The following is a 13,678-nucleotide window of genomic DNA, read 5'->3' as shown; positions in this document are numbered from 1 at the left end:
ATTACATACCCAGTTAGGTTAGAGCAGTGATTCCCCACTCCAGTACACATGTTTATTGTAGCCCCGGACAAACACACCTCATTCAACTGATCGTGGTTGTGATGATTAACTGACAAGTTGAATCAGTTGTGCTTGACCGGGGTTACTGTTTGGGGGTAATTGAGGACTGGAATTGGAAAACAGACCGTGTTTTCAGACAAACTCTCCTCTCCCTAAATCCCTGAACTGTCTCTCCCGTGTCCTCAAACCTGGAGGACCACCGGAGAGGACAGAGTCCAGCTGTTACAGCTCACACACACTCACCGCAGGGGTACTTCAAGGACATGCAAGTGCAGAGACCCCCGACAGACTCTCTCTCTCCGCTTACCTGCAGGATGCTCGGACGCCCATGGAGGGAGGTGGAGAGGAGGGATGCAGGTGGGGGCCAGAGACCCTCTCTCCATGCACCAAAAGAGGACAGGAGAGGGGAATGAGATGGAGAGAAAGAGGGGGTGAGTGTGAGGAGTAAGAAGAGAGCAGACGGTAGTTGTTCGGGAAAAAGAGGGGAAAAGTACAGGGAAAGAAAGAGAAAGAAGAGCACAGCAATGGGAAAGGAGGAGAAGGGAGCAATGCAGAGAGAAGGATGAGAGAGGAGAAATCTGTGAGCATCAGTGTCACCACAGGCTCAGGCAAAGTAGAGCTCGATGCTGCTTCTCCCTCCCGCTCATTCACGCTCTCCCTCTCTGACAAGAAATCTCCTTGGCTGTAGTCAGTGCCTGGCCCCACCCCCTATCCTCTCTGCTTAGCTCTGATTGGTTGACTCAGCCTCGCACTGCATTGCAGGTGAAGAACGCTCTCGCTTCCTCCTCCTCCTCAGACCAAAACATCCACTGCTCTCATTCCACCCAGTCCCTCTTCTATTTTCAACACATTCTCACCATCTGTACCATGTCTGTCTCTTTTCAAATCACTCTCCCATTTTCTCTTTCGCTCGTTGTACACTCCTCTCTGTTTGGCTTTATCTGACTGCTTCTATCTTCTCTTGTCGTACTGTGAGTGAATTCATATATTACTCAGTAGGGATGTGACGAATAGAACCATTTTCTTAATGCTTAAAAATAAGTTTTCCGATAAGAACAATTTATTAGTATTCCACGTGAATTCACAATGCAGAATATGGTCATATTGCGTAATGTCCACTAGGGAGCAATGAAGTTCTATCTACAGCAGTCAAGGGCTGAATCTAAAACCCAACACTTTGCCCCTAAAGGCGTCCACATGCTTCCCAGCCGAAACAGTTTGGTAGAGTTTGTGCATATATTATGACATTGATGTTATTCCTCATTTTGGACTTCGGTGAGGGATTTAATCGGCTGTTTTGGAACACATTTTCTGGAGCCGAAGCCTACGCCCCTTTATCAGTGATTGGTCAACAGTAAGGGATTCCTCAAAGTATTGTCATTCAACAAGAGACGACTCGTATTGCACCAAACAGTAAAATTGCACGATTAAGAACTCTTTGGCCAAAATATCAAAATTAATTCGATTTATTGAGTTATCTTAGATGAATTCTGACCATTCTGAGGTAGTGTATACTGGCTACGGTTATATTGACAAAACGTAGTATTGTCGATTTATTTTCAATTCTTTTTTTTTAAGTGAATGTCTTTTGAGTATGGGAGCACAGTAGTTTGGTTCTGTTAGGAAAATGAGGCGTCGGACATTTGACCTGCAGCATTTTAAATTAACCGGCATTTGAGAAATGTATCAGACCCATATGCTTTGGGTGCTTAACCTGATTAGGGAGTCCACCCACAGTGCTCAGAATGACAGAAACAATATTTATATTATGGTAATTCATTAAAATTAACAGAACATGCAAGTCGAGGATGCAATGATGTGCGCTCCTTCTTAGCAAATTCTGATAGCCACTTTGAAGATGTTAGAATGACTGTCCACATTTACTTTTCCACAGGCAACATGATGAGTAACTTACAGCAAAATCACTAGCCTGTCAATCTATTATCCACCATAGTGGAAAGGTTTCCCTATTCTATTGCCTATTCCAAACAGACCATGGTACAGTAGTCGGACGATAGATCCCAAATTCATTCAACCAGTAGTCCTGATAGGATAGGATAAAGTAATCCTTCTCACCCCCCCCCCTTAAAAGATTTAGATGCACTATTGTAAAGTGGCTGCTCCACTGGATGTCATAAGGTGAATGCACCAATTTGTAAGTCGCTCTGGATAAGAGCGTCTGCTAAATGACTTAAATGTAAATGTAAATGTAATGTCCTAGCTGGACTACGTTTGAAAAAAATCATTTAAAAAGCAATGATGCCACAGATCAGACTACTAAAACTATTTCTTAACATAAGTAGGGACGCACAATATATTGGTGAACATATCGATTTCGGGCGATATTAGCTAAAAATGCCAACATTGGTATCGGCCAATGTCTAGTTATAACGCCCCGATGTGCAAAACCGATGTCAAAGCTGACGTGCATACCTAAATACCGTAGGTACACGACGTAATGACGCCACGGAAAATTTTCCGCTAAACCTGCAGCACAGCATTCCTAAACTAGCCCACAATGTCTGCTGGGTGGGTCGAGCAGTCATTTGACAACATTAACAACATTTCAGCGAGACAACTCAAAGGCCAAATCCATTAAAGCCAAGATAATGGAATTCACTGCCCTTGACAATAAACCATTCTCTGTTGTCGGAGATGTTGGCTTTCGCCGACTGGTCGAGCACCGGTACACACTACCAATTGAGCTATTTTTCAGATGTTGCCCTACCGGAGTTACACAGTAATAGCGTCACTGCAATCAGCTTCACGACATACACACTATGGAACGCTGTTTGGGTCTTTGCGTGTCAAAAAATATACAGTAGCACTGTCAAAGTTGTACAACAAAAAAATCTGCAAACAAGCAAACACCGGCCACGAACAATACGTTTACAATACCGCGTTGGTAATAAAGCATAATTTGTTCAACCGCAACTTCTGGGGTAGCTAGATTTAGCTCGGTACCTAGCTAGCACCAATACAACCAGCCTGAAAACAATGACCAGTAGAACCTGCAGTCATTTTCATTATTCTTAGAAATGATTTAGGAATTCTTGTGAGTAAGTATTAGCTAGTTGTTCGCCTATTGAAATTGAACTTCAGTTCATGAAAATAAATAGCTAGTCGGCAACATAACCCTGTTGCCCAAAGCTAACATTATAAGCAGCCAGGTAGCTTCATCTGGCTAGTGAGGCTTGACTGCACCGGGTTATATGTTGTGAAGCTAGCCACAATAAGGATTAGGCACTAGCGGAATTTGCTGTTTGCCTTCAAAGTAAGGCATAATTCTAATGTTTGTATTCATTTGCATTACTGTCAATGACGTACTTTTATTTTGAAGGCAAAACACAAATTCCAGTATGTCATTGACACTAATGCAAATGAATACAAATCGTAGAATTAAGCCATAATTTTATTTTGAAGGCTAACCGCAAAGTCCGCTATTGTGGCTAATCCTTACTGTGTCTAGCTTCACATAGATGAGTCCGACCATTAATCAATTAAGAAGTCTTATAAATTAGGGTTATTTTCGATGACACCTAGCTATGTAGTTAGCTAGCTAACTAGAACTACTGAAACAGATGTGTTATTTGACGTGTATCTTCTTTGACACGCAAAGACCCAAACAGGGTTCAATAGAAATCCTGGTTGAGAATAAAACGACTGAACAAATGAACAACGAAACAGCACAGCAAGTAAGTGAAAGAAATATGATTTGATTATGTTTTACTGGTAATGGGGACATACGTAAATGCCAACAAAATAACGTTTTGGTCAATGTGGTGTGTAACCTTAAACTAGGCAAGTCAGTTAAGAACAAATTCTTATTTACAATGACGGCCTACCCCGGCCAAACCCCAGACGACGCTGGGCCAATTGTGCACCGTACTATGGGACTCCCAATCACTGCCGGATGTGATGCAGGATCATATCAGCACCCTACCTGACACCCTAGACCCACTCCAATTTGCTTACCGCCCCAATAGGTCCACAGACGACGCTATCACACTGCCCACTGCCCTATCCCAATGGACAAGAGGAATACCTCTGTAAGAATGTTGTTCACCGACTACAGCTCAGCATTTAACACCATTAGTACCCTCCAAACTCGTCATTAAGCTCCAGCACGAATCCCTCCCTGTGCAACTGGGTCCTGGACATTGACGGGCCGCCCCCAGGTGGTGAGGGTAGGAAACAACATCTCCACCCTGGGGCCCCACAAGGATGCATTCTCAGCCCTCACACTCAACATCAACAAAACAAAGGAGATGATCGTGGACTTCAGGAAACAGCAGAGGGAGCACCCCCCTATCCACAGCGACGGGACAGTAGTGGAGAAGGTGGAAAGTTAAGTTCCTTGGTGTACACATCACGGACTAACTGAAATGGTCCTCCCACACAGACAGCGTGGTGAAGGCGGCACAACAGCACCTCTTCAACCTCAGGAGGCTGAGGAAATTAGGCTTGTCACTAAAAACACTCAAACTTTTACAGATGCACAATCGAGAGCATCCTGTCAGGCTGTATCACCGCCTGATACAGCAACTGCTCCGCCCACAACCGTAAGACTCTCTCTACATTACTCATCTCATATGTGTATACTGTACTCTATACTAGAGGTCGACTGATTAATCGGAATGGCCGATTAATTTGGGACGATTTCAAGTTTTCATGACAATCGGAAATCGGTATTTTAATTTTTTTCTTTATTTTACTAGGCAAGTCAGTTAAGAATACATTCTTATTTTCAATGACGGCCTAGGAACGGTGGGTTAACTGCCTCGTTCAGGGGCAGAAAGACAGATTTTCACCTTGTCAGCTCGGGGGATTCAATCTTGCAACCTTACAGTTAACTAGTAGTACAGTTAACTAGTCCAACGCTCTAACCACCGGTCTCTCATTGCACTCCAGGAGGAGACTGCCTGTTACGCGAATGCAGTAAGCCAAGGTAAGTTGCTAAGTAGCATTAAACTTATCTTATAAAAAACAATCAATCAATCATAATCACTAGTTAACTACACATGGTTGATGATATTACTAGTTTATCTAGTGTGTCCTGCGTTGCATATTATCGATGCGGTGCGTATCATTGCTCCAATGTGTACCTAACCATAAACATCAATGCCGTTCTTAAAATCAATACACAGAAGTATATATTTTTTAAACCTGCATATTTAACTAAAAGAAATCCAGGTTAGCAGGCAAAATTAACAAGGTGAAATTGTGTCACTTCTCTTGCGTTCATTGCACGCAGAGTCAGTGTATATGCAACAGCTTGGGCCACCTAATTTGGCAGACTTTTACGTAATTATGACATAACATTGAAGGTTGTGCAATGAAACAGGAATATTTAGAGTAATGGATGCCACCCCTTAGATAAAATACGGAACGGTTCCGTATTTCACTGAAAGAATAAACGTCTTGTTTTCGAGATGATAGTTTCCGGATTCGACCATATTAATGACCTAAGGATCTTATTTCTAACTAAGTCTATGATTTGATAGAGCAGTCTGACTGAGCGGTGGTAGACAGCAGCAGGCTCGTAAGTATTCATTCAAACAGCACTTTTGTGCTTTTTGCCAGCAGCTCTTTGTTGTGCATCAAGCATTGCGCTGTTTATAACTTCAAGCCTATCAACTCCCGAGATTAGGCTGGCAATACTATAGTGTGTGGTGTGTTGGTGTAACCGATGTGAAATGGCTAGCTAGTTAGCGGGGTGCGCGCCAATAGCGTTTCAAACGTCACTCACTCTGAGACTTGGAGTGATTGTTCCCCTTACTCTGCATGGGTAACGCTGCGAGGAGAGGGACGGAAGCTATACTGTTACACTGGCAATACTAAAGTGCCTATAAGAACATCCAATAGTCAAAGGTTAACTTCTTAAGGTATAGGGGGCAGCATTTTCACTTTTGGATAAATAGCGTGCCCAATTTCAACTTCCTGCTACTCATGCCAAGAATATAAGATATGCATATAATAGAAATAGATAAAAACACTGACGTTTCTAAAACGGTTTGAATCTTGTCTGTGAGTATAGCAGAACTAATGTAGCAGGCAAAACCCAGAGGACTAACCGTTCAGACTAATCGTTAGTTTTTTATTTAGGTCTCTGTCTGTTCACTGAGTTCTCATTGGCAAATGATATTTCTTAGGAACTTGTTTTCAGTTCCTACCGCTTCCACTGGATGTCACCAGTCTTTGGAATTTGGTTGAGGTTGTTCATTTGAGCAATGAAGAAGTAGGGCCATCCTAGAAAAGGGTAACGCTTTTGAGAGTTGGCCAAGACTTGAAAAGTAGCGTTAGTTTCCTCTCGTCCTCTATTGAAAACAGATAGACCAGTCTTCAATGTGTTCGATTATTAACGTTTAAAAAATACCTAAAGTTGTATTACAAAAGTAGTTTGAAATATTTTCTGGATCAAACGCGTCAAATAAATGGACATTTTGGATATATATGGACGGAATTAATCAAACAAAAGGACCAATTGTGATGTTTATGGGACATATTGGAGTGCCAACAAAAGAAGCTTGTCAAAGTAAGGCATGTTTTATATTTTATTTCTGCGTTTTGTGTAGCGCCTGCAGGGTTGAAATATGCTACCCTTTTTGTTTACTGTTGTGCTATCATCAGATAATAGCTTCTTATGCTTTCGCCGAAAAGCCTTTTGAAAATCTGACATGTTGGCTGGATTCACGAGTGTAGCTTTAATTGAGTATCTTAAATGTGTGATTTAATGAGTTAAATACGTTTAATAAGTTTGATTTTTATATCAATTTATTTGTATTTGCCGCGCTGCATTTTCCCTGGTTTTTGGCCAAGTGGGACTCAAGCATCCCATATACCAGAAGAAGTTAAAGAAAGCAGAATTCTGCGTTAACGCGACTCCTGACTCAAAACGTATTTAGAAAATGGATTATTCAGAAGCGGCATTGCGGCCAAGCCCTACTTGACAGATCACTCTTCAGTCAGACTAAAACATCCAATTAACACTCATTAAGAGCAGTCCCAATTTAGGCCACTCCATCAGTGCTTTATCAACAACTAGGCCCAATCAGCCATTAATCAGGTATTCATTTCTTCCATTAGTGGCTAAATAGATATCATGTATTCTATGTCCCAAATGGCACCCTATATAGTACACTACTTTTAGTAGTGCATAATATATTATATAGTAGTAGTAGTGCACTATATAGGAGGGTCATTTGGGATGCACTCATATACATACAGAATGTTGTGGCTGTATTATTCCCTCCAGACTGTGGTTAAAAGTGATTGTGAAATGTCAAGTGTACACCCCCACCACCTAAATGCCAGAGGAATAAATGCCTCAACAGCTGAGCTCCATGCTGAGACAAACAGCAGAGAGACAAACAGCAGGGTAATAGCTGGAGGTGTTAGAGCTAGGCTAGCTACCAGCTATTCAAACCACTGGATATATGCTAACAACATTAAAAGCTGGTATTCTACCAAAGTCTTGCTATGCCGATGCAGCACAGACAAACAGCAACGCGGGAAAAAGCAGAGCAGGGCAATAGCTCGAGCTGGATGTGTTGGCTCCGCTACCTGGCTGCCATTCCAAATTAAACCACCTGAGATATGCTAACATTTCACATAAAACAACTTGTCAGGTCAACAAACATGACATCAAGATCCCCCTGTGCATCGTGAGCCCTGAGAAGTCCTAAAACAAACACCTCAGCAGAAATTCTAAATGTTCTGAGGATTCTGACTGAATGAGCTTGACTTCTGGCAGAGAAAACACGAGAATGTGACTCACCAGCTAGACCAAGAGGAGGCCTATCAGTCAGTCAGTAAGACAGCTAGTCAGTCAGTCAGCGAGCCCGCCAGTCAGCCAGCCAGCGAGACAACCAGCCAGCCACCCAGCCCGAAGACAGCCAGTCAGCTAGCCCGGAGACAGCGAAACAGTCGGCCAGTGAGCCAGCGAGACAGTTGGTCAGTGAGCGAGACAGCCAGCGAGCCAGACAGCCAGCTAGCCCGGAGACAGCCAGCCAGACAGCGAAACAGTCGGCCAGTGAGCCAGCCAGACAGCGAAACAGTCGGCCAGTGAGCCAGCCAGACAGCGAAACAGTCGGCCAGTGAGCCAGCGAGACAGTTGGTCAGTGAGCCAGATGGCCAGCGAGACAGTTAGTCAGTGAGCCAGACGGCCAGCTAGCCAGCCAGCGAGACAGCCAGCCAGTTAGCTAGCCCGGAGACAGCCAGCCAGACAGTGAAACAGTCGGCCAGCGAAACAGTCCGCCAGTGAGCCAGCGAGACAGTCGGCCAGTGAGCCAGCGAGACAGTCGGCCAGTGAGCCAGCGAGACAGTCGGCCAGTGAGCCAGCGAGACAGTCGGCCAGTGAGCCAGCGAGACAGTCGGCCAGTGAGCCAGCGAGACAGTCGGCCAGTCAGTCAGCGAGACAGTCAGTCAGCCAGACAACAGTAGCCTTCTATCTGCACACACAGTCTGCAGTGCTCCTTCCTCATCCCACCCCCTACCACCCTTTCTCCTCATGTCCTAACAAACTCCCTCTCACTGCTTGGGGCTTGGTTACACTAGCTCGCTCTCTGCAGTCCAACACACACACACACACACACACACACACACACTGCAGAAAGAAATGGGTTATATAATGAGCAGGAGCAGCAGCTATGCAGAAAGAGAGAGAGAAAGGGGAAGATAGAAAGTTAGGGGGGAAAGAGATCATATGAGAAAGAGGCCAAAAGGGAAAGGGAAGAGAGATGAAGGGGGGTTGAGAGACAAGAGAGAGGAGGGAAATGCAGCAGAGAATTACAGTGTGTTAGAAAAACACTGCAGTAACACACAGTCCAATGCCCTGGATAACACAACTGGAACTGACTGGTCTTCCCATTCTAAATCTGTGGGACAATGGTCAGCATTGGAAGGCAGGGAAAGACTAGAGCAGTGATGGGCAACTTAGATGGGGGTGGGGGCCACGGCGGCTGTGTACCCACATCCATGCCCACACATCAAATCCAAATGTATTGGTCACATGCGCCGAATAGTTACAGTGAAATGCTGACTTACAACAGGTGTAGTAGACCTTACAGTGAAATGCTGAATTAAACAAATTACAACAGGTGCAGTTTTAAATGAAAAAACAAACAATGCAGTTTTAAAGAAAAAATAAGCGTTAAGTATTTACTAAAAGTTTTAAAAAATGTGTCCAGTGTTCATTTGGTCGACAAACATTTTTCAGCTGCAATTTACGACGACGGTAACTGACTAAATAGACCAAGAAATAACTATAATTAAACGAAAATTATGATTCATTTTGGGTGAAGAAAACGACACTAAATTATCTGTGTGACTAAAATCTGACAAATAAGTGGACTGGACAATAGTTCTTGGAGACATTGAGAGCTTTTCAGTGTTATTTGTTTGGTCCAATCCAAAGCATACATGACTTTAGCAGAGTTGTATGGTTTTCTCAATGCAATGCTATTAAATCGGTGGAAAATAAATACCATGCCCAGGTCATTCATGAGTCACCTCTGCCCAGCAACCGTTCTCCAATCTGCCAGCAAAAAAATTACTGATGCAAATAAGGCACTTTTTTTATCCTCAGTTGCACACAAGGTCCAACAGAAACCTGACTTAAGCTTTTGGACAAACCCCCACTGAATCAGAGGGTTGTGGGTGGCTGCTACCACAGTTCTTCCCACAATGGGCGACGGGAGCTGTTGTTGGGGTTAACAGCCTTGCTCAAGGGCAGAACCAGAGATTTTTCAACGTGTTGGATATTTTCTCCAAACGATTTCCGAGGGAGTGTGCACATGAAACTATTCTGTGTGGATTGGTTAATGAAGAAACAGGTCCTCCTATATGCTTAACTTCTTGAGCAGGATTTTTGTTTTTTAATTTTTTAAACGAACCCTTTTGAAACTGCCTATTTCTCAGGCCCAGAAACTAGAATATGCATATAATTGTCAGATTAGGATAGAAAACACTCTAAAGTTTCCAAAACTATCAAAAATATTGTCTGTGAGTATAACAGAACTGATATTGCAGGCGAAAATCTGAGGAAAATCAAACCAGGAAGTGCTGTTTTTCCTAAAAGCTCTCTTTCCCATTGGATGCCTTGCCTCCATTTAAAGTGATATCAACCAGATTCCTTTTCCTATGGCTTCCTCAAGGTGTCAACAGTCTTTAGACATAGTTTCAGGCTTTTATTTTGAAAAATGAGCAAGAAAGATATCGCGCCAGTGGATAGTGGGGCAGCCATTGTCTCTGTCTCTCCTATTGAAAAAGCGACAGTCCCGGTTGATATAATATCGATTATATATTTTAAAAACAACCTGAGGATTGATTATAAATAACGTTTGACATGTTTCTGTGGACATTACGGATACTATTTGGAATTTTCGTCTGCGATGTCGTGACCGCTCGAGCCTGTGGATTTCTGAACATAACGCGCCAAACAAATGGAGGTATTTTGGATATCAAAAAAAAACTTTATGGAACAAAAGGAACATTTATTGTGTAACTGGGAGTGCAAACATCCGAAGATCAAAGGTAAGCAATTTAATCTATTGCTTTTCTGACTTTCGTGACCAATCTACTTGGCTGCAAGTGTTTGTAATATTTTGTCTACTGAGAGAGATGTTCTTACATAAACGCTTGTTATGCTTTCGCCGAAAAGCCTTATTGAAATCTGACACGGCAGGTGGATTAACAACAAGCTAAACTGTGTTTTGCTATATTGCACTTTTTAGTAATTTAATTTGAATTTGGCGCGCTGCAATTCAGCGGGTGTTGATGAAAATGATCCCGCTAAAGGGATGGGTGTGTCAAGAAGTTAATTTAGAGTTATTTATGCAACTTTAGTTGAGATACAAACGTTGGGCTATATGTTTAGATGTCTAATACATTCTGAGGCTGCATGATGCAACTAATGAGAAATTGAAAAAAGTTGCATGAAAGACATGAGCTCTGCTTCGTTTCTTGTGCAGGCGGTACACACTTCCATCAGTCGCTCATTAACAATTTGACAAGCACTTGATAATATTCTCACCAGGCCTTGAATTTCCCGGCGGCATCCCCCTTGTCTGGCTGCCAATCGCCGCGCTCTGAAGCACCTCTTAATCACATAGCTCTCTCAGATATCGCAATTCTTATTATCAAATGCCTGTCACGTGATCGGGCCCTTCTCACCGGCATCTCAGCTACTTATTTATTTAACTAGGAAAGTCAGTTAAGAACAAATTCTTATTAACAATGACGGCCTAGGAACAGTGGGTTCAGGGGCAGAACGACAGATTTTTACCTTGTCAGCTCAGGGATATTCCCTTCCCCAGTTTGGGGAAGTTGGCTGTCTTTGTTAGGAAGAAATGGTCTTGACACAGTTCGCAACGAGCCAGGTGGCCCAAACTGCTGCATATAGCCTGACTCTGTTGCACAGAACACAAGAGAAGTGACACAATTTCTCTAATTAAAAGAAATTCATGTTAACAGGCAATATTAACTAAATATGCAGGTTTAAAAATATATACTTGTGTATTGATTTTAAGAAAGGCGTTGATGTTTATGTTTAGGTAAACATTGGTGCAACGACAGTGCTTTTTTGGCGAATGCGCTTGTTAAATCCCCCGTTTGGCAAGGTGGGCTTTGATTCAATGATAAATTAACAGGCACCGCATCGATTATGAGCAACGCAGGACAAGCTAGTTATACAAGTAATATCATCAACCATGTGTAGTTAAATAGTGATTATGTTAAGATTGTTGTTTTATAAGATATGTTTAATGCTAGCTAGCACCTTACCTTTGCTCCTTGCTGCACTCGCATAACAGGTAGTCAGCCTGCCACGCAGTCTCCCCGCAGAGTGCAATTGGCCATGATCGGTGTCCAAAAATGCCGATTACCGATTGTTATGAAAACTTGAAATCGGCCATAATTAATCGGCCATTCCGATTAATCGGTCAACCTCTAGTTGGAGGCGGCTTATGGTAGAGGAATTAACATTCAATTATCAGGCAACAGCTCTGATGCACATTCCTGCAGTCAGCATGCCAATTGCACGCTTCCTGAAAACTGAGCAATTGAGAACGAGAGGGATGGGATAATCAAGTCTTACTTAATGAAAACAGTCAAATCTGCCACTCACTTGCACCTCAGGCCGGTGGCCAGCTTGACCACGGTGGTATTGAGAGAGACGATCCAGTCAAGGAGCCACATGGCCCAGGGGACTCTCGGCCAGGCTAACCAAGGAACGGTGCTCTAATCTGGGGCTCGCTCACCACGCCGCTCCCCTCTCCGGCTCTCCTCTTCTCTGTACCACACCAGAACTGAACACACTGCGCTGCCTGCACAGCTAATATTACTGAGCTACTGAGGTGGGGGGACGAGAGAGAAAGGGAGGGGAGGGTGAGGAGGGAAGGAAGCGAGCAGGACTCAGACGAATGGGAGGGGGGAAAGAGAGGCAAGTTGTGAGAAATGAGAGAAGAGTGAATGAGAGATGGGGGGGGCAAGGTAAGAGGCGAAGGGAGAGAGGGCGAGGTAAGAGGCAAAGGGAGAGAGGGCGAGGTAAGAGGCAAAGGGAAAGAGAGGCAAAGGGAAGAGGCAAAGAGGCAAAGGGAAAGAGGGCAAGGTAAGAGGCAAAGGGAAAGAGGGCGAGGTAAGAGGCAAGGAAAAGGGCGGAATTAAGAGGGCAAAGGGAAAGAGGGCGGGTAAGAGGCAAAGGGAAAGAGGGCGAAGAGGCAAAGGGAAAGAGGGCGAGGTAAGAGGCAAAGGGAAAGAGGGCGAGGTAAGAGGCAAAGGGGAGAGGGCGAGGGAGGCAAAGGGGGAGAGGGCGAGGTAAGAGGCAAAGGGAAAGAGGGGGAGTAAGAGGCAAAAAGGGGCGAGAAGAGGCGGGGAGAGGGCGAGGTAAGAGGCAAAGGGGGAGAGGGCAAAGGGAAAGGGGGGCGAGGAGGCAAAGGGAGGAGAAGGCGAGGTAAGAGGCAAAGGGAAAGGGGGAGAGAGGCGAGGTAAGAAGGGAGAGAGGGGGCAAAGGGCAAAGGGAGAGAGGGCGAGGTAAGAGGCAAAGGGGAGAGGGCGGGAGGTAAGAGGCAAAGGGAAAGAGGGCGAGGTAAGAGGCAAAGGGGAGAGAGGGCGAAAGAGTAAGAGGCAAAGGGGAGAGAGAGGGAGGCAAAGAGGTAAGAGGCAAAGGGGAGAGGGCGAGGTAAGAGGCAAAGGGAGAGTAAGAGGCAAAGGGAGAGAGGGCGAGGTAAGAGGCAAAGGGAGAGAGAGGCGAGTAAGAGGCAAAGGGAGAGAGGAGCAAAGGGGGTAAGAGGCAAAGGGAGAGAGGGGCGAGGTAAGAGGCAAAGGGGGAGAGGGCGAGGTAAGAGGCAAAGGGAAAGAGGGCGAGGTAAGAGGCAAAGGGGGAGAGGGCGAGGTAAGAGGCAAAGGGAAAGAGGGCGAGGAGGCAAAGGGAAGAGGTAAGAGGCAAAGGGAAAGAGGGCGAGGTAAGAGGCAAAGGGAAAGAGGGCGAGGTAAGAGGCAAAGGGGGAGAGGGCGAGGTAAGAGGCAAAGGGAAAGAGGGCGAGGTAAGAGGCAAAGGGAAAGAGGGCGAGGTAAGAGGCAAAGGGAAAGGAGGGCGAGGTAAGAGGCAAAGGGGGAGAGG

At 44.6% G+C, this 13,678-nt stretch overlaps 1 protein-coding gene across 3 annotated transcripts in view; it reads right to left on the bottom strand.

The window, feature by feature from the left end:
- The window catches only part of LOC115116127 (SRSF protein kinase 1-like), a 67,859-nt gene that overhangs the window by 46,995 nt on the left and 7,186 nt on the right, over positions 1-13,678 (bottom strand). Inside the window, exon 1 of one of the 3 annotated variants that reach the window (XM_065002028.1) lies at positions 368-663. The exons of 1 other annotated variant lie outside the window; for it this stretch is intronic. In XM_065002028.1, the coding sequence (XP_064858100.1) occupies positions 368-648 (281 nt within the window). In that variant the 5' untranslated portion in view covers positions 649-663. Of the gene's footprint in view, positions 1-367; positions 664-13,678 lie in introns of those variants that run through there. One more of the 3 variants, XM_065002030.1, reaches the window with a different exon arrangement.

This window comes from Oncorhynchus nerka, linkage group LG15 (assembly GCF_034236695.1).
Source record: "Oncorhynchus nerka isolate Pitt River linkage group LG15, Oner_Uvic_2.0, whole genome shotgun sequence".
In the NCBI taxonomy this organism is placed as follows: Eukaryota; Metazoa; Chordata; class Actinopteri; order Salmoniformes; family Salmonidae; genus Oncorhynchus; species Oncorhynchus nerka.
Note: the sequence above shows the minus strand (reverse complement) of the source record. Positions and strands in the feature narration are given on the sequence as shown.